Source organism: Bos mutus, chromosome 2, assembly GCF_027580195.1.
Source record: "Bos mutus isolate GX-2022 chromosome 2, NWIPB_WYAK_1.1, whole genome shotgun sequence".
Classification (NCBI taxonomy): domain Eukaryota; kingdom Metazoa; phylum Chordata; class Mammalia; order Artiodactyla; family Bovidae; genus Bos; species Bos mutus.
This window is the reverse complement of record NC_091618.1, coordinates 104119069-104145676: the sequence shown is the minus strand read 5'-3', so window position 1 is coordinate 104145676 and position 26608 is coordinate 104119069. Positions and strand designations below refer to the sequence as shown.

General features: G+C 38.0%; 1 protein-coding gene across 5 annotated transcripts in view; it reads left to right on the top strand.

Moving 5' to 3' along the window:
- Positions 1 to 8198, top strand: part of GRB14 (growth factor receptor bound protein 14) — a 136013-nt gene extending 127815 nt beyond the window's left edge. The window contains exons 8-12 of one of the 5 annotated variants that reach the window (XM_070357678.1): positions 2335 to 2451; positions 2543 to 2615; positions 2760 to 2847; positions 5073 to 5166; positions 6457 to 8186. In XM_070357678.1, coding sequence (XP_070213779.1) covers positions 2335 to 2451; positions 2543 to 2615; positions 2760 to 2847; positions 5073 to 5166; positions 6457 to 6603 — 519 coding nt within the window. In that variant the 3' untranslated portion in view covers positions 6604 to 8186. Of the gene's footprint in view, positions 1 to 2334; positions 2452 to 2542; positions 2616 to 2759; positions 2848 to 5072; positions 5167 to 6456 lie in introns of all 5 variants that reach the window. The other 4 variants (XM_070357671.1, XM_070357666.1, XM_005896156.3 and 1 more) reach the window with 4 other exon arrangements.
- Positions 8199 to 26608: the final 18410 nt, after the last annotated feature.

Genomic DNA, 26608 nt, shown 5'->3' with positions numbered 1-26608 from the left:
TCCTAGTTGGCACTATGGTAAAGAACTCACCTGCCAATGCAGGAGATTTAAGAGACATAGATTTGATCCCTGGGTAGGGAAGATCCTCTGGGGGAGGAAATGGCAACCCACTCCAATATACTTGCCAGGAGAATCCCATGGACAGAGGAGTCTGGCGGACCATGATGTCACTTCAGTTCAGTTCAGTCACTCAGTCGTGTCCGACTCTTTGTGACCCATGGACATCACCAACTCCCGGAGCTTATTCAAACTCATGTCAGTGGAGTCGGTGATGCCATCCAACCATCTCATCCTCTGTTGTCCCCTTCTCCTCCCGCCTTCAGTCTTTCCCAGCATCAGGGTCTTTTCCAAAGAGTCAGTTCTTCGCATCAGGTAGCCAAAGTACTGGAGTTTCAGCTTTAGCATCAGTCCTTCCAATGAATATTCAGACTGATTTCCTTTAGGCGAGACTGGTTGGATCTCCTTGCAGTCCAAGGGACTCTCAAGAGTCTCCTCCAACACCACCGTTCAAAAGCATCAATTCTTTGCTGCTCAGCTTTCTTGATAGTCCAACTCTCACATCCATACATGGCTACTGGAAAAACCAAAGCTTTTACTAGACAGACCTTTGTTGGAAAAGTAATGTCTCTGCTTTTTAATATGCTGTCTAGGTTCATCATAACTTTTCTTCCAAGGAGCAAGCATCTTTTAATTTCATGTCTGCAGTCACATCTGCAGTGATTTTGGAGCCCCCCCAAATAAAGTCTGTCACTGTTTCCATTGTTTCCCTGTCTGTTTGCCATGAAGTGATGGGACCAGATGCCATGATCTTAGTTTTCTGAATGTTGAGTTTTAAGCCAACTTTTTCACTCTCTTCTTTCACTTTCATCATGAGGTTCTTTAGTTCATCTTTGCTTTCTGCCATAAGGGTGGTGTCATCTGCCTATCTGAGGTTATTGATATTTCCCTCAGCAATCTTGATTCCAGCTTGTGCTTCATCCAGCCCAGCGTTTCTCATGATGTCCTCTGCATATATGTTAAATAAGCAGGGTGACAATATACAGCCTTGATGTACTCCTTTTCTAATTATATACCAGTCTGTTGTTCCATGTCCAGTTCTAACTGTTTCTTCTTGACTGGCATAAAGATTTCTCAGGAGGCAGGTCAGGTGGTCTGGTATTCCTTTCTCTTTCAGAATTTTCCACAGTTTGTTGTAATCCACACAGTCAAAGGCTTTGGCATAGTCAATAAAGCAGAAATAGATGTTTTTCTGGAACTCACTCACTTTTTCGATAATCCAACAGACTGTAACCTATAGGGTCACAAACTGAAGTGACTTAGCATGCATACACATGCTGGTTTTGGATATTTTGTCTTTTGGAGAGGTTTTATTCCTGTAAACCGAGTGACACTTGTAATCGGAGAGTTTGACAAGTTTTTTTTTTTTTTTTTTTTTAGCATACATTATTTAAGATGACACATTTTAAAGAAAGATGGTTGTGAATTAGAGTCCTAAACAAAGAAAAAACAAAATAAGATCCATGTTTTGGGTGTTTTATTTTCACAATCAGAGACTATGAATGAAAAAAGTAATTGGCAAAGATGACTTTCTTACTTGTTTAAAATTATGTTTAAAGATGTCTTCCTTTTCTATTGGTTCTTTCATCATTCAGACTAAGTTTTGCAACTCTTATTTTGCCATGTTTATGCCCATAAGATGAAAACACATTCACATACTAAATCATAGAAATTTTAATATTATGGAGTTATCTGAATTATTTCATTAAACGTCATTTTCTAAGTTAGAGGAAAGTTGATGTGATAAACTTTTAAAATACATGTTGTTGGTTTATTATAAAATATGAGTACTGTTTCTTTCTAAAGAAGTAATGTAAGTGAATCTGTTATAGCTTTAGTGTATCTTGAATCTTAATAAAAGCTGTTTTATAAGTAGGTAGATTTAACATTTAAATAACCATTGATGAATTTCAAAGCATAATAGAGAGATGAATTTGGAAGTGATGGATATTTTTAGCCATATGAAGGATTATTTTTTTGTGAATTGGTATTTTTCTGCTTAAATGAATAAAAAGATACAGGGTTGCTTTAGGAGAAAGACATACTTACCTTGAAAGCTAATAATCTCTCTTAATTCAGTGACCTTAACAAATAACTGTGTAACTTACTTAAATTATTTTATAGCATCATTTCCTATCAATATGTATTGTTAACTTTTTAATTTCCTGCTAGTTACCTTTGGAACCATATCCTAAAATGGAGATATATTGTCAGCAAAGGACTGAAAGGTAACTTCAAAGGTATTTTCAAGGTAAAAAAAAATGTGCTTTTTTCCAGAGAAGTATATCAGAGAATTCCCTGGTAGCAATGGATTTCTCAGGCCAGAAAACCAGAGTTATAGAAAATCCCACTGAAGCCCTTTCCGTTGCAGTTGAAGAAGGACTAGCTTGGAGGGTACAGATTAGCTTCATGTTCTTCAAAATATTTATGATTTGAATTTGTTTCACCCCGAAAGTTGAAATTTGTCTCCCACTTCCTTATGCAGAAAAAAGGATGTTTACGCCTGGGCAGTCACGGTAGCCCCACTGCATCCTCACAGAGCTCTGCCGCAAGCATGGGTATGTCTGCGCACAGTCGCCGTGGCCAGCTGGGTGGGAAGGTTGCATTTAGATGTAGTCACTGAGGGGCCAGGGTCAAAGTACATGTCATTAGACTATGATCATTTCAAACAAATCTTGTATTACCCCACGTTATTTCTTCAGCTATCCACCGGTCCCAACCATGGTTTCACCACAAAATTTCTAGAGAGGAAGCTCAGCGATTGATTATTCAGCAAGGTCTAGTGGATGGGTAAGTTAGATTTTGAATAGCACTGATTTTTGATTTCTCTTATAATCAGTAATTACTTATTCAACAGAGAGAGTTTTGATTTCGGCTCAATAAAACAGAAGTGACTTTGTGTTGTAAGGATGGTTGCCACTGAATCCTAGCAATACCTAGACAATACCTGTTATATTGCAGTTGCATAGTCTTTGTCCATAAAGAAGATAGCTGAATAGGATTCTCTGGTCTTAAACAGTGATAGTTAATATTTTCCCATTCTGTGCATCTCAGATATTAATTGATGGGGGAAAACTGAACACGTTTTGGTGTGTCAACATTTTGATTTGAATTGATTAGTACAATGGCAAAGTACTGTTTGTGTCATGACAAAACCGCATCTTACAAAACCATGAACCACATTTTACATGTTGCACATTTTTTTAAGTTTGATGGAGGGTGTGTTAAAGTAAAACATAAAAGTAAAGCAAAAAGCTGTTTCTTATGTACTTAGACTATTTCATGTTTTTCTGTTTACATCCCATTTCTTTCCTCTAAATTTTAACAGTTTCAAGTAATATAAACCTATGAAAATAGTACTTTTTGACTCTTCTCATGTTATCTTTTAGTTTGGGATACCATAGAAGACACAGGAGAAGCAGAAAATTTACTATGCAAGATTTATGTTCTAAAGAATTTTATTCTTCTCAAATTACTCAATATTATAGATACTTCCTATAATATAATATTAGCTGAATTTTATTCCTAAATGCAGTACAAATTAAGGAGGTTGTATTGAGGTTTGGATGGGAAATAAAACCAGCATCAATTTAAACAAGTGGTAATGGGATCTTATATCTTCAAGGGTTGGATTAAAATGATGGCAAGATTTCAAGGTGATTTAATACAGACATTTAGACAAAAATGCGTTTTCATGTAGAAGATTATTAATAGCAAGTCAGCATTTCAGTAGGCTCTAAATAAGAAAAGATTTCAATATATTCTACATGGAACTAGATCTTTTTAGATTAAATCTGAACAATCAGCAGAATTACTGTTTGATAAGACCAATAAAAGAAATAAATCACAAAGGATTGTCAAAATATTTTGGAGGATTATAATTTTCCTTATTTTTGAGCCCAGTTTTTTTAATTGAATGACATAACTGCCAAAAGAATGACATATCCTTATGTTTTACGTTTTTTAATGTAAAAACTTGTTTTTGGTCTTCCTTTTGGAAAGATGTGATGCTGTCGGGCAGTCCGCTAGGTGGTAGTGTTGATCCACTCAGGAATCAGGAATCAGGTGAGGCTTAGAGCTTGACTGACCAGGGAAACTCCCTTTTGTCCCATCTCCCAGAGATGGAATGTCAGAATCACACAGCACAGATGAAATGGATAATCTTGTCAGACGTCTGTGATGGCTCACTTTTGGCTGTCTCTTGCCTCAGGTACAGTGAGATTAGTTATCGGAGTCACCAGTGGGAACTGTTCGCCCAGTCTGTTTGCCAGCAATTAATACAAAGATGGTGATGCACTGAGTTGCCAGTTAATAAGAATCCACGCCTGGCCACATTTTTCTTAGGCCATTAGGACACGTCTTGTTTTTCTAGCCTGTTATAGAGACTTTATGCTACCTTTTTCAAGGTTGAAGTAAATGTTGTTTGGATATTTCTCTTACTAAAAGTATTTTGTTCAAACATTTAATAAATGATTTCAGGATTGATTTTTAGAATATATTCACTTCTCAGTTTTAGTTGTAGGTAGTAGTAGGAATCAGAATCCAAAAAAAAAAAAAAAAGGATCCAGTATAGAAGAGTGGGTTTAAAATTTTTTAATTCTAAAAAGTTTCTTTCTGCAGGACTTTACATGATCCAGAAGTAACAATATGCTAATGATTCATTCTCTGTACCAAAAAGTTGCATATGATTACCCAACTTCCCAATGGAAAAAGGACTTGGCAATAATTGTTGATGCCAGCATAGCTTTATATTGGTTATTGTGAGCAAAAAAATCTGACAGATGACTGTCATTTATACTATTAAAATTAAATTAATTCCAATGATAGTTTTATAGTATTAGAGTATATCATACCATATTGTTTACCATGTTGGATAATCCCATCATTGAATACGCAGTAAAAGGAAAACTCCAGCTACATTTAGGAATATACTTCCTGGATTTGGTGTAGGCTATATTTCTATGAAATCCATGAATAAATATAGAAAAACATTGAAATTCCTTCTCTCTCTTTAGAGTTTTCTTGGTACGGGATAGTCAGAGTAACCCCAAAACTTTTGTACTGTCAATGAGTCATGGACAAAAAATAAAGCACTTTCAAATTATACCAGTAAGTATTTGTGATTTCTTATTCGTGTATTAGAGATGATCTTAATGCACAAGCTTTGGAGACTTTAGTTTTCTTTGGTTCTTTTATTAAATATAATATGGGAGCTTGTGCTTTGACTAGAGTTAAGTATGGCAGAAATGGTTTTATGAGTCTGAATTAATATAAGAAATACAGGAATTGTAAAAATTAAATTTCCCTTTTCTCATGAAATATGATTTGGTAATATTGTATAGACCCCATGCCACTTATTATTAAAAGGCCACTGAAAATTCTTTCTCCTGAAATCTACTAGTGGTTCTTTAAAAACCATTATTTTAAAGCCCGTTCTCTCTTGTCCCAAAATTTTTTTTTGTAGTTTTGTTTATAATCATCATTATGGATATGTAAGCAGGTGTTGTAGCACTGGAGATCATTATTTAAACTATTCTGAACACCTTTTAAAAATGTAATTCTGCTTCCAGGTGGCACAGCTTGCTTTGAGATTTTGTTGTTGTTGTTCTTGCTCCTGCTGCATATGTGTGTGTGTATGTGCAAGCGTGCATGTATGTATGCATGTGGTCTGTGTATTAGAACCAGATAGTGTGGAACAGAGATCCAGTCTACTTTCAAAAAGTATTAACATGAAATTGCTAAGTTGCTAGTGTTTTCTTTTTTCAAATGAACTCTTTCTGAAATTATCCAATCCATATGAAGTTTCTTCCTGACTGCATTTTATTATGTAAGTGACATCCCTGGCAAGTTATGAATTGCTTAATGCCCGAAGATCTCAATGCAAAGGGAAAAGAAAAAACCAAATCAACCTGTCATTCCATTAACATAATGTTTGACTGACTGCTCCAGAATCAATTTACTGATACAAATTCTGGTGGATGTTCATTTTTAAATATACAAAGTGAGGCTTTAGGTAGACAGCAATTAGAAGTGGAAATTATTTTCTGAGGGTAGGCATACTAAAATCTTTTGTTGACTCTTACACTAAATAGTGCAGATTTCTCACTGTGTACTGTATTGATTCAGACTGGTCCTACTATTCTAACTATAGACCGTTAAGAGAATTGAAGATACAGGAAGTAGAGCCACACTGCTTACCTTGGGATCAGATGATATTTCCTTTAAATGCAAGTACAGTTACAAAAAAGAAGTGGATGTGCCAGAATCTTCTCTTCACTGTCCTTTAGTATTATAAATGTGTCAGTTTTGGCATTTAAAGATGCAGTGTGCAATAGAACATGATTGACTTTCTGAGTAGTTATTTCCCTTCTTACTGGTTTGTTGTTTTTCCTGTTTCAGGTGGAAGATGATGGTGAGATGTTCCACACCCTAGATGATGGACATACAAGATTTACGGATCTAATCCAGTTGGTGGAGTTCTATCAACTCAATAAGGGTGTTCTTCCTTGCAAGCTGAAACATTATTGTGCTAGGATTGCACTTTAGCCAAACCAGAAGTGACTTGTTAAACTGTTGAGGAAAAAGAACTCAAGAAAAAGACCATAAATAAGGGTGAAGGCATTGCCATGGTGAAAATAATCTATTTCACCTACAATTACAAAAAATAGTTTGTACGTTACAAATAATTCAAGATTTGGATTGACATTACCTTCATCATTTAAAAATTCATTAGTTAAAATTAAACCTCAGAAAAAAATGATTTGGTGTGTTCTTGTGTGATTTTACATTATTATAATATTTTCTTCAAATATACATAATTTAGACATCTTTCTGTCCTTATTTACTATAGCAGCATTAGAATTCTCAACCACAAAATGTGAAAAAAATATGAGGCTCAGAATGAATTATTTGTGGACTGAATTTCAATTATACTACTGTTTTTATAACTTAAGAAGTATGATAAAAATTTGAGTTATCAATTAAAAGAAGCTACCTGCAACCTGTTAATAAAACTAAAAAGTATTTTGAATTGTATATTTTCTGAGTTTATTATAACCTTAAGATCAAATCATATTTTGAAATAACAGCTTAAAATTATTTTGAAATATATTGATTTTTCAGAATGACTTTTATTACATATTAAGTTATTAATTATACCATAATATTTACACTGGTATTGTACCTATCAGTGACATGATTTATTGCATTTTTTTCATTTATTTAAGGATTGACTGTGACTACCTGTTTTTAAGAAAATGATCAAAATGTAAAAAAAAAATCATCAAAATGTAGAGGGGATTTAGATAATTTGCACATGCTTTCTCATGGCATGTAAATTTATGACAGTGTAACATTTTCACCTTAATGTTTCTCATTTGCCCCATGCTGTAACTTTCAGAAGGTTCTTTAGATCCTTATACAGCTAGATCATTAACCTGATCAAAATATTAAAATCTAAGATGTAAAAATCTATTAAGATTCAAAAAGGTAAATCCATGCTATTCTCTTTTCATACCCACTTTTCAGTTTCTTACCTTGGCAACATCACTATGGAAGACAAAGGTTTCGGAAAGCTGTGACACCAGCCTCCCTTATCACCTCCCTGAGACCATCTAGAAAGCTTTTGTTCGGATTCTATCTCTATTCTTCCTACTTTTTGTGAGAAGGGTATTCAGTGTTCTAAAAAACGATGAGAAGTTAAACAGCAAAAAAACATTAACATAATACACAATGTTGCCCATCTGCTCTGATCCTTGTAAAACTTTGTGGGAAAGTTAAGATTTTTTTAAGAATAATATTTCAAAAATGCATACTGTAGTTTTAAATGAAAGCTATACATTTTTAGTAATAGAGCATCTGAAAATATTCACAAAATGCTAATAAAATCAGCTGTTACTAGAAAAGAATTATTGACAGAATTTAAGTGTACTCAATTTATTTTTAGCCAGTTCAAACCTAATTCTTAAAACACCAAAACTTAGAACACAAATCTGATGTTATCAAAGATTGATCTGTCCACATATATATACCTACGGCTGATTCATGTTGATATTTGGCAGAAACCAATAAAATTCTGTAAAGCAATTATTCTTCAATTAAAAATAAATAAATAAATACAAATCTTAAAAACACCAAAAAAAGAGATAGATCTGGTGTCTTACAAAGGCTTGGATGACACACAGGATCTCTAAATAGAAGAGCAAGAGGTAAACACACTTGACACTTTCAACCTTGTAGGATATCTTGGATTATCTCTGATTTATAAAAATGCTTTGTTTTGAATTGATATGCATTTTCTTGTTTTGCAGCAGAGTCAAATTGACCAGTATCAGAATGTCCTGTTTTAAATGCTAGACTCTCATAAATTGACCAACATGTGCTTGTCTTCGCTATTGTGTCTCTAACTTCATTCATTATCTAAATTTATTATTGTGGAGCCCAGATTTTGTACAGAATTGTTCACTTTGATCTTAAAGCATGAGCCAAGAAAAATTATTGAGGAAAGGTTGACATTATCCTTTCTGGTTCTTTCTGATAAAGAATTTTGAACAGGTGTTAATTAGTATATATACCTTATAGGAAATTAAATCTGAGAGTGTCAGATACATCCAGAATTCGTACAGTATTTAAATGAATTTCCAAGAAAAATACAAATTACATTTGGATTATTTTTCATTTTGGTTTAGCCAAATTCTGCTTGTTCAGTTGATAAATCATGTCTGACTCTTTGTGACCCCATGGACTTTAGCACACCAGGCTTCCCTGTCCTTTACCATCTCCTGGAGCTGGCTCAAACTCATGTCCAGTAAGTCAGGGATGTCATCCAACCATCTCATCCTCTGTTGTCCCCTTCTCCTCCTGCCTTCAGTCTTTCCCAGCATCAGGGTCTTTCCCAGAGAGTCAGTTCTTAACATCAAGTGGCCAAAGTATGGGAATTTCAGCTTTAGCATCAGTCCTCCCAATGACTATTGAGGGTTGATTTCTTAGGACTGACTGATTTGATCTCCTTGCTGCTATCACGCCACTTTTGGATTAGGATTAGGACAGATTAGCTGTGTTTTCTTCTTTTTTTGCTTTTCATATGTTAGAGTTAGTATACAGTCCTAGACAGAAAGAAAAAAAAAAGCAGATCTGGTACATCCACATTGTTCTGTTTCATTTTTCTTGTATGGGAGAATTATTTATTTTGAAACATTCAGGAGACCTAGTCAGACAAGATAAAAATTACTAGGAGTGTTTAGTAATTCAGAATAATTACTTATTTCACATATATAATGGTATACGATCTGACTGATATATCAGTTGGAGATTTTTGTCTTAGCTCTATTTTAGGGTGATCAACATCAGTTAAGCAAGAGAATTCCAGAAAAACATCTGCTTCATTGACTATGCTAAAGCATTTGACTGTGTGGATCACAACAAACTGTGGAAAACTCTTAAAGAGACGGAAATACCAGTCAACCTTACCTGCCTCCTGAGAAAATTGTATGGAGGTCAAGAAGCAATAGAACTGGACATGGGACAGCAGACTGGTTCAAAATCAGGAAAGGAGTATGTCAAGGCTGTATATTGTCACCCTGCTTATTTAACTTATACAGAGTACATCATGTGAAATACAAGGCTGAATGAAGCACAAGCTGGAATCAAGATTGCTGGGAGAAATATCAATAACCTCAGATATGCAGATGACACCACCCTTATGGCAGAAAGCAAAGAGGAACTAAAGAGTCTCTTGGTAAAGGTGAAAGAGGAGAGTGGAAAAGTTGGCTTAAAACTCAACATTCAGAAAACTAAGATCATGGCATCGAGTCCCATCAGTTCAGTTCAGTTGCTCAGTTGTGTCTAACTCTCTGTGACCTCAGGTACTGCAGAACATCAGGCCTCCCTGTCCATCAGCATCTCCCGGAGCTTAAACTCATGTCCACTGAGTTGATGATGCCATACAACCATCTCATCATCTGTCGTCCCCTTCTCTTCCCGCCTTCAATCTTTCCCAGCATCAGGTCTTTTCAAATGAATCAGCTCTTCGCATCAGGTGGCCAAAGTATTGGAGTATCAACTTTGCCATCAGTCCTTCCAACAAATATTCAGGACTGATTCCCTTTAGGATGGACGGTTGGATCTCCTTGCAGTCCAATGGACTCTCAAGGGTCTGTTCCAACACCACAGTTCCAAAGCATTGATTCTTCGGCTCTCAGCTTTCTTTATAGTACAACTCTCACATCCGTACATGACCACTGGAAAAACCATAGCCTTGATTAGACAGACCTTTGTTGGCAGAGTAATGTCTCTGCTTTTTAATGTGCTGTCTAGGTTGGTCATAACTGTCCTTCCAAGGAGTAAGTGTCTTTTAATTTCATGGCTGCAGTCACCATCTGCAGTGACTTTGAGCCCAGAAAAATAAAGTCTGACACTGTTTCCCCATGAATTTGCCATGAAGCAATGAGACCGGATGCCATGATCTTAGTTTTCTGAATGTTGAGTTTTAAGCCAAGTTTTTCATGCTCCTCTTTCATTTTCATCAAGAGGCTCTTTAGTTCTTCTTCACTTTCTGCCATAAGGGTGGTGTCATCTGCATATCTGAGATTTTGATATTTCTCCCAGCAATCTTGATTCCAGCTTGTGCTTCATCCAGACCAGCATTTTCCATGATGTACTCTGCATATAAGTTAAATAGGCAGGGTGACAATATACGGCCTTGACGTACTCCTTTTCCTATTTGGAACCAGTCTGTTCCATGTCCAGTTCTAACTGTTGCTTCCTGACCTGCATAAAGATTTCTCAGGTGGTCTGGTATTCCCATCTCTTTCAAAATTTCCCCCGGTTTATTGTGATCCACACAGTTAAAGGCTTTGTTGTAGTCAATAAAGCAGAAATAGATGTTTTTCTGGAGCTCTCTTGTTCTTCGATGATCCAGCAGATGTTGGCAATTTGATCTCTGGTTCCTCTGCCTTTTCTAAAACATCTGGAACTGCCTTTTCTAAAACATCTAAAACATCTGGAAGTTCACAGTTCACATATTGATGAAGCCTGGCTTGGAGAATTTTGAGCATTACTTTCCTAGCATGTGAGATGAGTGCAGTTGTTCAGTAGCTTGAGCATTCTTTGGCATTGCCTTTCTTTGGGATTGGAATGAAAACTGACCTTTTCCAGTCCTGTGCCCACTGCTGAGTTTTCCAAATTTGCTGGCATATTGAGTTGCAGCACATTCACTGCATCATCTTTCAGGGTTTGAAATAACTCAACTGGAATTCCATCACCTCCACGAGTTTTGTTCATAGTGATGCTTCCTAAGGCCCACTTAACTTCACATTCCAGGATGTCTGGCTCTAGGTGAGTGATCACATCAACATGGTTGTCTGGGTCATGAAGATCTTTTTTGTACAGGTCTGTGTATTCTTGCCGCCTCTTAATATTTTCTGCTTCTGTTAGGTCCATACCATTTCTCTCCTTTATTGAGCCCATCTTTGCAGAAAATATTCCCTTGGTACCTCTAATTTTCTTGAAGAGATCTCTAGTCTTTTCCATTCTATTGTTTTCCTCTATTTCTTTGCACTGATCACTGAGGAAGGCTTTCTTATCTCTCCTTGCTATTCTTTGGAACTCTGCATTCAAGAGGATGTATCTTTCCTTTTCTCCTTTGCTTTTTGCTTCTCTTCTTTTCACAACTATTTGTAAGGCCTCCTCAGACAACCATTTTGCTTTTTTGCATTTCTCTTTCTTGGGACTGGTCTTGATCCCTGTCTCCTGTACAATGTTACAAACCTCTGTCCATAGTTCATCAGGCACTCTGTCTATCAGATCTAGTCCCTTAAATCTATTTCTCACTTCCACTGTATAATCATAAGGGATTTGATTGAGGTCATACCTAAATCAAATCTAGTGGTCTAGTGGTTTTCCCCACTTTCTTCCATTTAAGTCTGAATTTGGCAATAAGGAGTTCATAATCTGAGCCACAGTCAGCTTCTGATCTTGTTTTTGCTGACTGTATAGAGCTTCTCTATCTTTGGCTGCAAAGAATATAATCAGTCTGATTTTGGTGTTGACCATCTGGTGATGTCCATGTGTAGAGTCTTCTCTTGTGTTGTTGGAAGAGGGTGTTTGCTATGACCAGTGTGTTCTCTTGGCAAAACTCTATTAGTCTTTGCCCGGCTTCATTCTGTACTCCCAGGCCAAATTTGCCTGTTACTCCAAGTGTTTCTTGACTTCCTACTTTTGCATTCCAGTCCCCTATAATTAAAGGACATCGTTTCACTTCATGGCAAATAGGTGGGGAAACAATGGAAACAGTGAAAGACTATATTTTCTTGGGCTCCAAAATCACTGCAGATGGTGACTGCAGCCATGAAGTTAAAAGACACTTGCTCCTTGGAAGAAAAGCTATATGACCAACCTACACAGCATATTAAAAAGCAGAGACATTACTTTGCCAACAAAGATCCATCTACTCAAAGCTATGGTTTTTCCAGTAGTCATGTATGGATGTGAGAATTGGACTATAAAGAAAGCTGAGCACCAAAGAATCAATGCTTTTGCATTGTGGTGCTGGAGAAGACTCTTTAGAGTCCCTTGGACAGCAAGGAGATCCAAGTAGTCCATCCTAAAGGAAATCAGTCTTGATTCTTCACTGGAAGGACTGATGCTGAAGCTGAAACCCCAGTATTTGGCCACCTTATATGAAGAACTGACTCTTTGGAAAAGACCTGATGCTGAGAAAGATTGAAGTCGGGAGAATGGACCAACAGAGTATGAGAAAGTTGGATGGCATCACCGACTTGCTGGACCTGAATTTGAACAAGTTCTGGGAGTTGGGTGAAGGACAGGGAAACCCTGCATACTGCAGTCCATGGGGGTAGCAAAGAGTCAGATACGACTGAGCTATTGAACTGAGCATCAATTAGTTAGAGCCCCATGTGGTCTCTGGCTTCTGATCTCCAACAGTGCTAACTCTACATGTGGTAGCTATGTTACATTACTGCTATCAGACTGCCACCTGAATTATGATTTCTCTGAAAGATTACCATTGGTAATGGTTACAAATCGGTGTTTCAAGCTGGCTCCACTATTTTAAGAGCTCTTTTCCCTATTTCCAGGCATTCTTAAACTTTCCTGTGCCTTGGATCCATCTCTCAGTTCTGGTGAAATTTATGAACTCCCTTCACAGAATATCTTTAAATGCATAAAATAAAATAGGATTTCAAAAGAAAGTAATAACAGAACTGTAACTGTGCGATTATATATGTAGGTGGACCCCAGTTGGACACATGAGGTAGTGTGACCTTCTGTGCCTCCTGGCTGCACTGACTGTTGCTCATATAAAGCCTCCAGTTTTCTGTGTCACATCCTCTAGGGAATACAAGGGTAATGCTCAGTCAGTGTTACCACACCAGTGGGGCACAGAGTAGTTTGCCTGAGATGCAGGTTTCTAGTAACATTTATTGAACCCTCAACCAAACCATACCTGCCTCTTGTGGGATATGTCATTCCCTGCCAGCCCTGACTCCCACACTTTTACCACTTAACACTTAGGAATGCTCATAACCAGGGCACTGCTTATAATGGCTCTAGTTGCATATATCTCGGGCCACAAATTATAGATGTGAACAAGAGAAAGCCTAGCCTTTGGACTGAGCACATAACTATATTAACCCAAAACGTCATTGCAGAGATTTTCCCAACTTGAGAAAGGAATCCAAGTGAATTTTTAACCAGCATAAATATTTGTTTCTACAGTTAGAGTATCAGGTGACTAGTCCTTTACCACCCTAGTTTGCTTTGTAATTATAAAAAATTTACTGCTTCCTAATTCAACTCCACATGACACCCCAGGCATTGGGAACTCGAGTTAAGATTGTAGCTCTGAAATCATACTTTGCAGATTTGGATGCCAGCCTTTGCATAGTAGCTATGAAGCCTTGGCCAAGTCATAGTTTCTTCTTTCCTATGAAGGGGGTTACCATCATCAATATCAGCATCATCGCTACTTCTTCAGTTGGGTGGTGAAATGAAATTCACGTAAAGTGCTTAGCACACTATCTGGACTCTTAACTGATGTATTTTTAGATAATCATGTTAGTGATTGTACATTCAGGTACTCTGCCTCCCTGGAACATTGCCCTTTCCACCACTGAGTATCTGCCATGCCATCACTTGTGTGCCCTTCCTGCCAAGAATGGCGCAATATACATCAATAATTGTGCCTCAGCCCTGGTTTCAGTCCTTCCTGTAAGACTGCTTTTATGGAATAAGCCACAGTTGCAGTATAGCTTGGGGTGCTCTCCCCCTGCTACCCGAAGAGACGATGTGGACAGCTGTCCCTACCTGTACCAGATCCTACAGACTCCCATGCTTCCTTCCACTAGATTAATACAAAGTGATAATTGAGATGCTCATGCTTTCCATCTCCATTCCCCCAAATAACACTGATAAAGTGGGAAATGTAGAAGACTGAAAACCTGATCCAGAGACATCCTTCCCTCCACCTAGACAACACAGGAATTGAGCTAATACATGACTGAGTGGAAGAAGACAGAAGGACCTGCTAAATTCAATATTACAGTATTGGATATACAAAGGTGTCCCAGAAGCCAAGATGAATAAGATTATAAATACAATGGGAGAGAGACATTGGTTACACTTGCTGAATGATGGAAAGATTGAGATGGGTCCTAGAAGGCCTGTGGGGATTACATTTATAAAGCCAAACCTTGGAGAGAGAGCCGAGAGTGTCATCAAACGGAGAGTGGCAGTGCCAGCCAGTGTGGAAAGGGCACAGGTTAAATTTAAGAGTCTTCCAGCAAATGATAGCTTCATTGTAACTGAAGTGTACAGGACATGTGACAGAGGGAAAGGTCATGGCTAACAGAACTGGAAAGCCAAGCTTATGGTTTACATTTTAGTTCAGGACAGTCATAGCCAGGTACCTCAGTGTGCCACCCCATTTCATCTTTACCTTGTTGAAATCAGAAATGAGCTTTGCCTTTTTATCTATGCTCTGCATAATAGAAATTCTCAGACATATCTATTGAGTCAATGAGTATAATAATTAGAGGATAAAAGTATTCTGATGATATCTGGATTAGAAGGGTAACTCTGTATTAGATGACTAAGGAGGAGAGGGGAACCAAAGGAGGATAGCCCATCATGAAGCTATTGCAGTAATCTGGGCAATAATCAGGAGAGCCTGCTGTCCAGTCATGGGCATGAAAAATGATTTTATGGGAGGAAGAAATCATCAGTGTTATCACCAGACATTGGATGAGAGACATGAAGGGGTAAAGGGAGGAGCTGGAAATTATTAGTAGGTTTAGGGCCAAAGAAACTAGTGTTAGTCACTCAGTCGTGTCTGACTCTTTGTGAACCCCTGGACTGTACCCTGCCAGGCTCCTCTGTCCATCGAATTCTCTAGGCAAGAATACTGTAGTGGATTACCATGTCCTTCTCCAAGTAATCTTACTGATCCAGGAATCGAATCCAGGTCTCCTGCACCACAGGCAGATTCTTCACCATTTGAGCTACCCGTGAAGTCCCCAAACTAGGAAGATTGTAATAATTATGATGGTGACAAAGTTACAATTTTAACAGATGCCATTGGAATTCTTAGAAAAATAATTATCTTTTTTTAGCACCTCTTTATGTAGGAAGATGAGTCTGAAACTTGATGCTGAAAAAATTAAGTACAGAGAACTTCATTTTTCATGGGAAGATAAGAACTTGGGCATGGAAGTAGACAGGGGAGGCAGCAAGAAAATGAATCAAGTGATCTAATGAGAGAGTGGGCGGCTGGAAGCCAAGGTGAAAGATGGCTATTGGCAAATTCTGGAGACCAGGCTGTAAAAGATTCTTAAGAATAAGGACATTGAGGACGTATTTCCTAGGATGTTTGCCGTGTGCTTCTACAGTTCAACAGCGCTTCATCTTCCCAAACCTGACATGAAATCCCCACGTAGACTAGTGACTTAGAAGAGTGTTGTGGTAGAAAGTCAAGGGATCAGACTGTACTCCATGTCAAGGTTTAGGTGGAACACAAGCAACTAAAACTTCAGCAGAGGTAAGAAACAGAACATTCAAGTGTCAGCCTAATGTCAGGAATTCTGAGTTGGTCATTGCCCTTCCAAGTAGATGCAGCTTGTTTTGCAAAAAACAAAAAGGTTATCTGCCCTCAGCTAAGATGTAATTTTCACTTTTTGTAGTCATTAAAAAACATCACCCTTTGGTTGCCTTAGTAACAACTCTAACTCTCTCCCTGGCCTCCTTCTTTATAAAGTACCTTCTTGCACATCACCTTTTCTTCACTTGCTGTGACTCACAATCGCTGACATTCCCCCACCTCCTTGAAACTGTGAGACCACACATGAAAGGAAACATTTCAGATCTTTCACACGTGCTCTTTCAACAACTTCGGTGCTTCTAACCAGTCTCTCTTTCTTGAATCATTCCTTTCTTTTGGTTTCCATGTCAACAAAAGTTTATTCTTCCAGTCCTGGATACCTCTTCTTGGTCTTTTTTTTTACAAATCCATTTCCCTTTTTGCTCATTCCCTAAATCTTGCTCTGCTTAGCTAGGCCATAAGATAAATTTCCCTCCCTCCTTATTTTACTCCGTCCCTTTATTCTCATGGCTTCACATACAGTCTGCTGCTGCTAAGTCGCTTCAGTCATGTCCGACTCTGTGTGACCCCATGGACAGCAGCCCACCAGGCTCCCCTGTCCCTGGGATTCTCCAGGCAAGAACACTGGAGTGGGTTGCCATTTCCTTCTCCAATGCATGAAAGTGAAAAGTGATAGTGAAGTCACTCAGTTGTGTCCAACTCTCAGCGACCCCGTGGACTGCAGCCTTCCAGGCTCCTCCATCCATGGGATTTTCCAGGCAAGACTACTGGAGTGGGTTACCATTGCCTTCTCGGTCACATACAGTCTAAGTGGCTTTCAAGCTTGCGCCTCCTTTCTGAACTTCAGATCTGATTATTTGGCCACTTGTTCAACGTCTCCATTTGTATATCTTATAGTTACATCACACTACATTTTCATGGATCTCTTTATCTTCCCTCCAGACCTGATCTCCTCCAGAGCTTCACAGCTTTGTAAACGTGCTACCACCAACTTCCCAAACAACAGTCTAGAAATACCAAATGCTGTAAAATGTTGATTATATCTGCGTATTTCTCCCCACTTCCATTGCCATTACACAGATCTGGGCCACTTGCTTTCCTAGACTACTACAGCAGACTCTTGGCTGGCCTTTCTTTTTCTGATCTTTCTCTATACTTACCCTCCCTTCTCAAGTTTATTCCATACTCTATACTCAGAGTGGTCTCACAAAAATACTTGATCATACCACTCCTCTACTTAAAAACTTCAATGGCTTCCTACTGGCTTTGGATAAAGCTTTTTTAACAGGGCTATGAGGCTTTCATGATTTGACCTTTGTGTTTCCAGCATTATCTTTAGTCACTTTCCCTTGTGTTCTATTTTCCAGCTAGCTAATGCCCTGGAATAGACTCTTTTCTGACATGTTCTCTTTAGCTTTGGCTCTTGCATGTACTGTTCCCTTTATCTCGAACACATTACTGTTTTCTCCAACCCAGGTAACACTTTTCCCCCTTTAGGGCTTATGTAATATATTATTTCTTCAGGAAAATGTTCTTGATTACAGATTAGGTAGGTTAGCCAATAATATGTTCCTGCTATTTTTCTATTATAATGCTTGTCGCACTCTATTGAATTACTCATTAATTTTTGTTTTCTCTATAAGTCTAAAGTGAAAGTGAAAGTGTTAGTCGCTCAATCATGTTCAACTCTTTGCAACCCCATGGACTGTAACCTGCCAGGTTCCTCTGTCCATGGGATTCTCCAGGCAAGAATAACAGAGTGGGTTGCCATTCCCTTCTCTAAGGGATCCTCCCAACTCAGGGACTGAACCTGGGTCTCCCACATTGTAGGCAAGTTCTTTACCATCTGAGCCCCCAGGGAAGCTTATAAGTGTAAGTTCCTGGCAAGAAAGAACTTTGTTCATGGCTGTAACCTCAGAACTTAGCAAAATATCTAAGGCAGATATTGAGTGCTCAGTAGAGATTTGTTGTGGAGAAGGCAATGGCACCCCACTCCAGTACTCCTGCCTGGAAAATCCCATGGATGGAGGAGCCAGGTGGGCTACAGTCCATGGGGTCGCTAAGAGTCGGACACGACTGAGCAACTTCACTTTCACTTTTCACTCTCACACATTGGAGAAGGAAATGGCAACCCACTCCAGTGTTCTTGCCTGGAGAATCCCAGGGACGGGGGAGCCTGGTGGGCTGCCGTCTGTGGGGTCGCACAGAGTCGGACACGACTGAAGTGACTTAGCAGCAGCAGCTCTCCCTATGATATAAAATTAATGGTATTCTTGGCTGACTTTCTATTTGGCTTTGTAATTTTTCTTTATTGCTTTTGATGAATGGGTAGTTTTTATATTCAGAAAAATAAATCTCTCTTCATTTTCAAGAAAAAGAGACTAATCAACACAGGGAAATTTTTATATAAGTGATTTTATACTCTCTACTTTTCTAATACAATTGTTATTTCTTAATGTGAACTAGCATTCTTGTAAAATATGCATCTGGATTATTGGGTGTTTGTCCATCCAAGCTACTGTTTCAATGTGAGCATGTTACTCTATCTCCAAAACAGGTGGATTAGTTATTTCCCATTAATTCTCAATGGACAATGAACACACATCTTGGCAGCTCTTTGACAGTTCCTTAAGGAAAGAAGAAAAGTCTAAATTTAGGCTCTCTCCCCAGGCTGTGGTTTTGTAACTCAAAGGAACTAGAGAATTTTCATTAGAAGAGACCTGTTTTTATCTTCTGAGGCTGGGGAGCTTTTGGCTTTCATCCTGAGAGACTAGTAAAGATTACAAAGTGGCTACAGCATCAAACTCCCCAGTTCTCTTCCAGCAACATTATCCCAGACACACAAGAATCCTACACAGGTCCTTGGGAGCCTGAAGGTGGTTTGAGCATGTTCTCTGAAGGGACGTTGCTTTTTTGTTACTGGACTTTGTAACACTGTGACATTTTATTGCAGCTAAAAGAAATAACCTACTTGGACTTGCAATCTACGTTGTTCATTTTTAATCTTTAATCTCTCCAAAAAATTGAAGATAGTTTCACCCCCTCTAAATCCTAGTTGCTGTCCCTCCTGCCTTTACTGTTGTATAACCCCATCTCTGTAGCACCTTATACTTGGTTCCTCATAGAAAATAGCTTAGGCCTTGTGCTCTCTTTCCTTTATGTCCTCTACCTTGTCAGGTCTTCTCAACTTTGTTCTTCACTCCAAGTCTCAATTATTAATTTAAATTATGAAATCGTAGTTTCTGAGTAAATACCCAAGCTCTTTATGCAGTGATTCAATTCTTAAAGGCATCCATGAAGCTTCTGGTTGATTGATCCTTGAACAACTGTGGTTTCCCCAGAGCCTGTAGGATGGGTATGTTTAGCTAAACTTACAAAATAAATAAACACATTCTAATTGCAAAAAGCTCAGGTATATGTAGCAAAAAAAATTTACTTGTGATTTTACCACCTACAAATAACACAATACTGCTAACACATTGATAAGTATAGTGAGAATAAATGACATATTGCCTTTGAGTGTTTTACACTCATTACTCTTCACCTATTTAATTTCACTCCTTTCTCGGAATCTGATTTCCATTTATAAACAATCATAAATTATTTCTGTCGTATACGTACTGCCTGGAAGATTTGAAAAAAAATTTTTTTAAATACTTCTGAATGAGCTGACGATCAAATTACTGGAAGTGTGGGCGTGCTCAGTCTCAGTTGTGCCCAACTCTTTACGACCCCGTGGACTGTAGCCCACCAGGCTCCTCTGTCCATGAACATTTTCAGGAAGAATACTGGAGTGGGTTGCCATTTCCTCCTCCAGGGGATGATCAAATCACTGGAAGTGATATAATGCAAAAGAAGTCATTTAAATAAGTTGTTCCAGTGGTAAAGTTGGACTTCTCTCCCACGTTGCCCCCAGTTGGGCATCCAAAACCGTATGTTCTGCATTCTGTATCTAATTCCATGTGTGGAGCACAGAGGATAAGGAATTTTATTCCTCAAAGTGTGGTTTGTGAGCCAATTACATTAGAAACTTTCCTCAGAGATTCTGATAGAGCTTTGCAATAAAGCCCCAAAATCTGTAGCTGTAATAAGCAATCCACATAGTTCTGCTGTTTACTAAATTTTGAGAGCTACTAATCTTAGTGCACTTGACCATTGCTACCCAGTGCCAGTCTTTCCCAAATGCTTCACTGTTTTCAAAATGACAGCAGCAAGGCATTTCACCACATCCCCGTTAGCGTAACACTACAGTATTGATTTTCACCAATTGTATAAAAACTGAAGATGTTTCTCTTCTCACTGTGTCTTCGTTTGTCTTCTCTCAAACTCACAATGGCCAGGAGCATCACTGGGATCTAACTCAGAATACACAGAATAATTCACATATATTATTGAATTTCAAGCTCTTCATTGGACACATGTCCCACTCAGTGTAATGGGTGTACAGGTTAATCCAACTAACCTTAACATTAAAGAAAGGCATAAGTATGTAAGATCTGCTGATTTTTTTTTAAACAACTCTTACACTAAAAAGGCAAAGAATCTGAACAATGCCAAAGAACTGCCAGTGGGTGTCACCAGTACACCATGTATTTGGAGAAGCAAGTGCTATTTTTGCTGGTACCTCTCAGAAATAACTGTGACTGACGGTCTTTTACCTTTGTAACATCCAATATTTTTTTTTCTTACCTTATAAATTATTGACTAATTCTGTACCAATTAGTTGTACCAGTTGGTAGGTTTGTTATCACGTTAAGCTTCAAGACAAGAACCTGGACTCAAATGATTAAAAATTTAGAGGCAGTTGATTAAATATGCAGATAGTCTGTGAAGCCACTTCTTGAAACAATTATATCGCCTTTTAATACTAATGATTTGTATAATTAATAGAAAAACAAGCTTAGAAGCATTAAAAAAGAAGTGAGACATTAAAGGGAATTGGGTTAAATGCCAAGAAGTAAGAATATAATTTGATCAGGACATGTTTACCCTTTAAGTCAGATCTAGCTGTTTTAATAATATGGTTTCCTTTTTAGCAAAGATGATGTATTAAATTGTACAACTGTTTTGGAAATTATGTGTTGGATCAGTGAGTGGTCTGAGGGCTAATTAAATACATTTTGCAAATTGTATACTTTTTCTTCCAATTAAAAATCTTAATTACTCCAGTGAATTTTCTAATTTGAAGGTTTGTTGTGAAGTATAAGCAGTGAAGCGTAGATGTCCAGATCAAATGGGAACTGCTGTTGAGATCGCTGGGCTTAAAATAAAGCTATTTTTAGTTAATTATAAAATTATGAAATTTCCCTAGCAACTCTGACCGCCAAATAAGTTTTTAAGATGCTTTTTTCCTCCAGGTCATGGATTCTTCTCTGCTATGAACACAAATTTTGTGTCAGTTCAGGTCTTTCCATTGTGTGATAGCAGAAAAGAAACTTAAACTCTTTATGTATCTGTTTTGTTAGCAGTATTATAGGGCCAATCAAACAATATCAGGAGTAGTTATTATTTTGAAGGGCTAAGTTTCAGGCACTATCCAGGCTCTTTGCATGGTTTACCTCATTTAATCATTGATAAAAGCCCCGACAGGAAGTTGTGCTATTCTGATATCAGAGAAGGGAAAACAGAAAAGTAAGCATTGTAGCTTGCTTTCAAATCATGAGTGTCTAACTCAAAGGCCTAAGATCTTTTTCCAAAGGACTCTCTCCTTTCATTAGATAAGCTTCCTAAGGCTCAAGTATTGCCCAGGTATTGAACCGAATATGTTCCATGGCTTGATGAAGGGGCTGGCAGTGTGAGTGCCAATGATGTCAAAGAACAGTGCTCCTTCCTGAACAGAAAAGATCTGCCAACCTCTCCAGGGCTCCTTGAACGGGGCTCTGTCTATGCCTTTCCATAGGATTGAATCTAGTTATTTACTCTTTGGAGCCTATGTAATCAGAGTCACTGTAGAATAGTAACGTTTACTGTTTAAGGTTAGTCCCTTATTGTCAAAGGCAGGAAAATGAAGAAGAGATTTTCAGTCTTAATTTACAAATGGAAAAATCATGGTGAATACAAACAGTAGCCTCAAGGCCATCTCATGAATCTGGATTTAACTCTGGGATTGGCCAGTTCTTCTCATGTTGGACCCTGGACACTACTTGTTTAGGTTTATTATAGAGATATTTTTCTGAAGATTACTTTTGTAACTCTGGTTTTCACTGGGTTATCATTAACTATGTAGTCTAATTTTATCCCAATCTCAGCACGATACAATTATATCTGTGGATAAACATTATGGGTGAATAAAAACAGCAATTGTAAAATGATTTAAAATAGGTTAAATGATTAAGAAACTGAGGTTCTGGACTCGTAGGGGTAGGTATGGGCATTTAAAGATGTTGATGGTATAATTTGTTTTCTATTTCTTCATATGTCAGGGTTTTTGTTTGTCCAAGATTTTGATAACACTAATCTATTTTGCAATTGCTTATGTGTGCTGCTTTTCAACCGCTATTTAATGGTCAAATCTCTGTCTATCTAGCTATACAACTATGTATATATGTCTTTCGTTATTTAAAACCAGAGTACAAGACCTTTGTGTAAAAGATCCATCGCTGTGTGTTTTGGTTAGAAGGCACATTCTGGAGGCAGTATGTACGTGGCAGACAGGGGATGGGAGGGAAAAGTGCTTTTGTTACAGAAATACAGTGGGTTCAAGTCTACTTAATAGCTCTGTGATTTTAGCACATATAACTTCTCTGCACTTCACATTCCTTATACAAAAGGAATGACCATACAGACTGAGACATAACATATGTCAAACATGAGGACTAGGGCCCGGAACAAAATAACAATAAATGCTAACTTACAAATCATTTCCTTTCTCCTTTTTCTATGTGAACATAATTATTTAATACATTTTGGTTGAGAGGATAAATAACTGCTACTGTATGAATAACTTTTAAGCCTACTTATAATAATGTCCATCCTTATCCTAATCTTTCCATGCCTACCTTCCAAATGGTTGTAGATGTGAGCCTGTTGTCTCCCAAATCTCTCTGGGTTCTACTTTTGCTGACTACTTCATTTGTTTTTGGTAGGTTCCCGTGCCATCAAATATGTACTCCCCTAAAAGTAGACTTTTTTTTTTCATTACCCAAGGCTTCTTCACTTATTCACCATCTTATTGTACTTCAAAGCACAACTTGACATGTACCTTTTTGATGAACTCTTCCAAGAGAAAAACATTAGATTCACACAGCATGCAGTTCTCTCAAAATTTTACATTTCTGAGAACATGTTGAAGGGGCTTTGTAAAATCAGCATGTGTTTGAAACAGACTACACGGTCCTCATGAGCAGGGAAAGCATTGCATATATTACTGTCTATTTTCTTGATGCTCCTGAAGCATTCAAAGGAAGCACTCACATATTTGCTGATTTGAATAACAGACACATTTCCAACCAAACCATATCAGAAAGAAAGGGTATAAAATAATCCTTCTTCAGAATTTTAGAAAAAAAAACTGGTCATTTTCTTCTGCCTTCACCTTCACCAGTACCTCTCCTTTGGAGAAATAGGAAAATAATTTTAAGCCCATCTGCACTTAAGAAAAATATCCAAGTTGTTTTTTGATTATGATTATTTTATGTATTCTCAATTAATCTATTTAGCACTTTTAATCATCTCCTATATCTTAGATACTGTTCTCGGTGCCAAAGAAATGTAACATAAAAAGAAAACAGGTTCCTGTCCTCAAAGAACTCATGAAAAATTACCAGGACAAACCCAGTACAAAAATATGGTTATATAATAGATAACTGAAAAACACACATGTACCCCAATGTTCACTGCAGCATTATTTACAATAGCCAGGACATGGAAGCAACCTAGATGTCTACTGATAGATGAATGAATGAAAGAAATAGTGGTATATATTTCAAATCTTAAAAGATGATGCTGTGAACGTGCTACACTTAATATGCCAGCAAATTTGGAAAACTCAGCAGTGGCCACAGGCCTGGAAAAGGTCAGTTTTCATTCCAATCCCAAAGAAAGGCAATGCCAAAGAATATTCAAATGACTGCACAATTGCACTCATCTCCCATGCTAGCAAAGTAATGCTCAAAATTCTCCAAGCCAGGCTTCAACAGTACGTGAACCATGAAATTTCAGATGTTCAAGCTGGATTTAGAAAAGGCAGAGGAACTAGAGATCAAATTGCCAACATGCTCTGGATCATTGAAAAAGCAAGAGAGTTCTAGAAAAACATCTACTTCTGCTTTATTGACTATGCCAAAGCCTTTGACTGTGTGGATCACAATAAACTGTGGAAAATTCTTAAAGAGATCAGAATATCAGACCACCTGACCTGCCTCCTGAGAAATCTGTATGCAGGTCAAGAAGCAACAGTTAGAACTGGACTTGGAACAAGAGACTGGTTCCAAATCAGGAAAGGAGTACATCAAGGCTATATATTGTCACACTGCTTATTTAGCTTATGTGCAGAGTACATCATGCGAAATGCTGGACTGGATGAAGTACAAACTGGAATCAAGACTGCTGGGAGAAAAATTAATAACCTCAGATATGCAGATGACACCACCCTGATGGCAGAAAGTGAAGGGGAACTAAAGAGTTTCTTGATGAAATTTGAAAGAGGAGAGTGAAAAAGTTGCCTTAAAACTCAACATTCAGAAAACTAAGATCATGGCATCCAGTGCCATCACTTCATGGCAAATAGATGGGGAAACTGTGGAGACAGTGACAGACTATTTTTTTGAGCTTCAAAATCAATGCAGATGGTGACTGCAGCCATGAAATTAAAAGACACTTGCTCCTTGGAAGAAAAGCTATGACCAACTAGAAATACCATATTAAAAAGCAGACATTACTTTCCCAACAAAGGTCCATCTAGTCAGAGCAATGTTTTTTCCAGTAGTCATGTATGGATGTGAGAGTTGGACTATAAAGAAAGCTGAGCACTGAAGAATTGATGCTTTTAAATTGTGGTGTTGGAAAAGACTCTTGAGAGTCCGTTGGACTGCAAGGAGATCCAACCAGTCCATCCTGAAGGAGATCAGTCCTGAATATTCATTGGAATGACTGATGTTGAAGCTGAAACTCCAGTATTTTGGCCACCTGATGCAAAGAACTGACTCATTTGAAAAGACTCTGATGCTGGGAAAGACTGAAGGGGATAGGAGAAAGCAGCAACAGGATGAGATGGCTAGATGGTATTACCGACTTGATGGACATGAGTGTGAGTAAGCTCTGGGACTTGGTGATGGACAGGGAAGCCTGGCGTGCTACAGTCCATGGGGTGGCAAAGAGTTGGACATGTCTGAGTGACTGAACTGAACTGATATATACTGGAATATTACTCAGCCAAAAAAAGGAATGAATTTGAGTCAGTTCTAGTTAAGTGGATGAAACTAGAGCCTGTTGTACAGAGTGAAGTCAGAAAGAGAAAAATGAATATTGTATATTAACATATAAATATACAATCTAGAAAATGGTACTTATTAACTATTTGCAGGGCAGGAATAGAGACTCAGACGTAAAGAACGGACTTATGGACACAGTGGGGGAAGGAAAGGGCAGAGTGAATTGAGTGAATAGCATTGAAATATATACATTACCATGTGTAAGATATTAATAGATAGCTAATGGGAAGTTGCTATATAGTGCAGGGAGCTCAGCCTGGTGCTCTGTGACAACCTAGAGGGTTGGGATGGGGTGGGAGGTGGAAGGGAAGTTCAGAAAGGCAGGAATGTGTATATACCTACGGCTGATTCATGTTGATGTGTGGCAGAAACCAACACAACATTGTAAAGCAATGATCCTCTGATTAAAATAAATAATTACTTTTAAAATATGGTTATATTATTCATTGGGCACAAAAAAGAATGAAATTGCATCATTTTCAGTGATGTGGATGAACCTAGAGTCTGTCATACAGAGAGAAGTAAGTCAGAAAGAGAAAAACAAATATATATTAACACATACATATGGAATCTAGAAAAATAGTACTGATGAACCTATTTGCAGGGCAGGAATAGAAATGCAGATATAGAGAACAAACTTGTGGACATGGTGGGGAAGGAGAGAGTGGGACAGATTGAGAGAGTAGCATTGACATATTCAGGATTATATGCAAAATAGACAGCTAGTGGGAAGATGCTAGTGGGAGATCATCTTGGTGCTCTGTAATGAGCTAGGAGAGTGGGGTGGGAAGGAGGTCCAAGAAGGAGGGGTTATATGTATACACATAATTGATTCACTTGGTTGTATAGCAGAAACTAACACAACATTTGCACTCATCTCACACGCTAGTAAAGTAATGCTCAAAATTCTCCAAGCCAGGCCTCAGCAATACGTGAACTGTGAACTTCCAGATGTTCAAGCTGGTTTTAGAAAAGGCAGAGGAACCAGAGATCAAATTGCCAATATCCG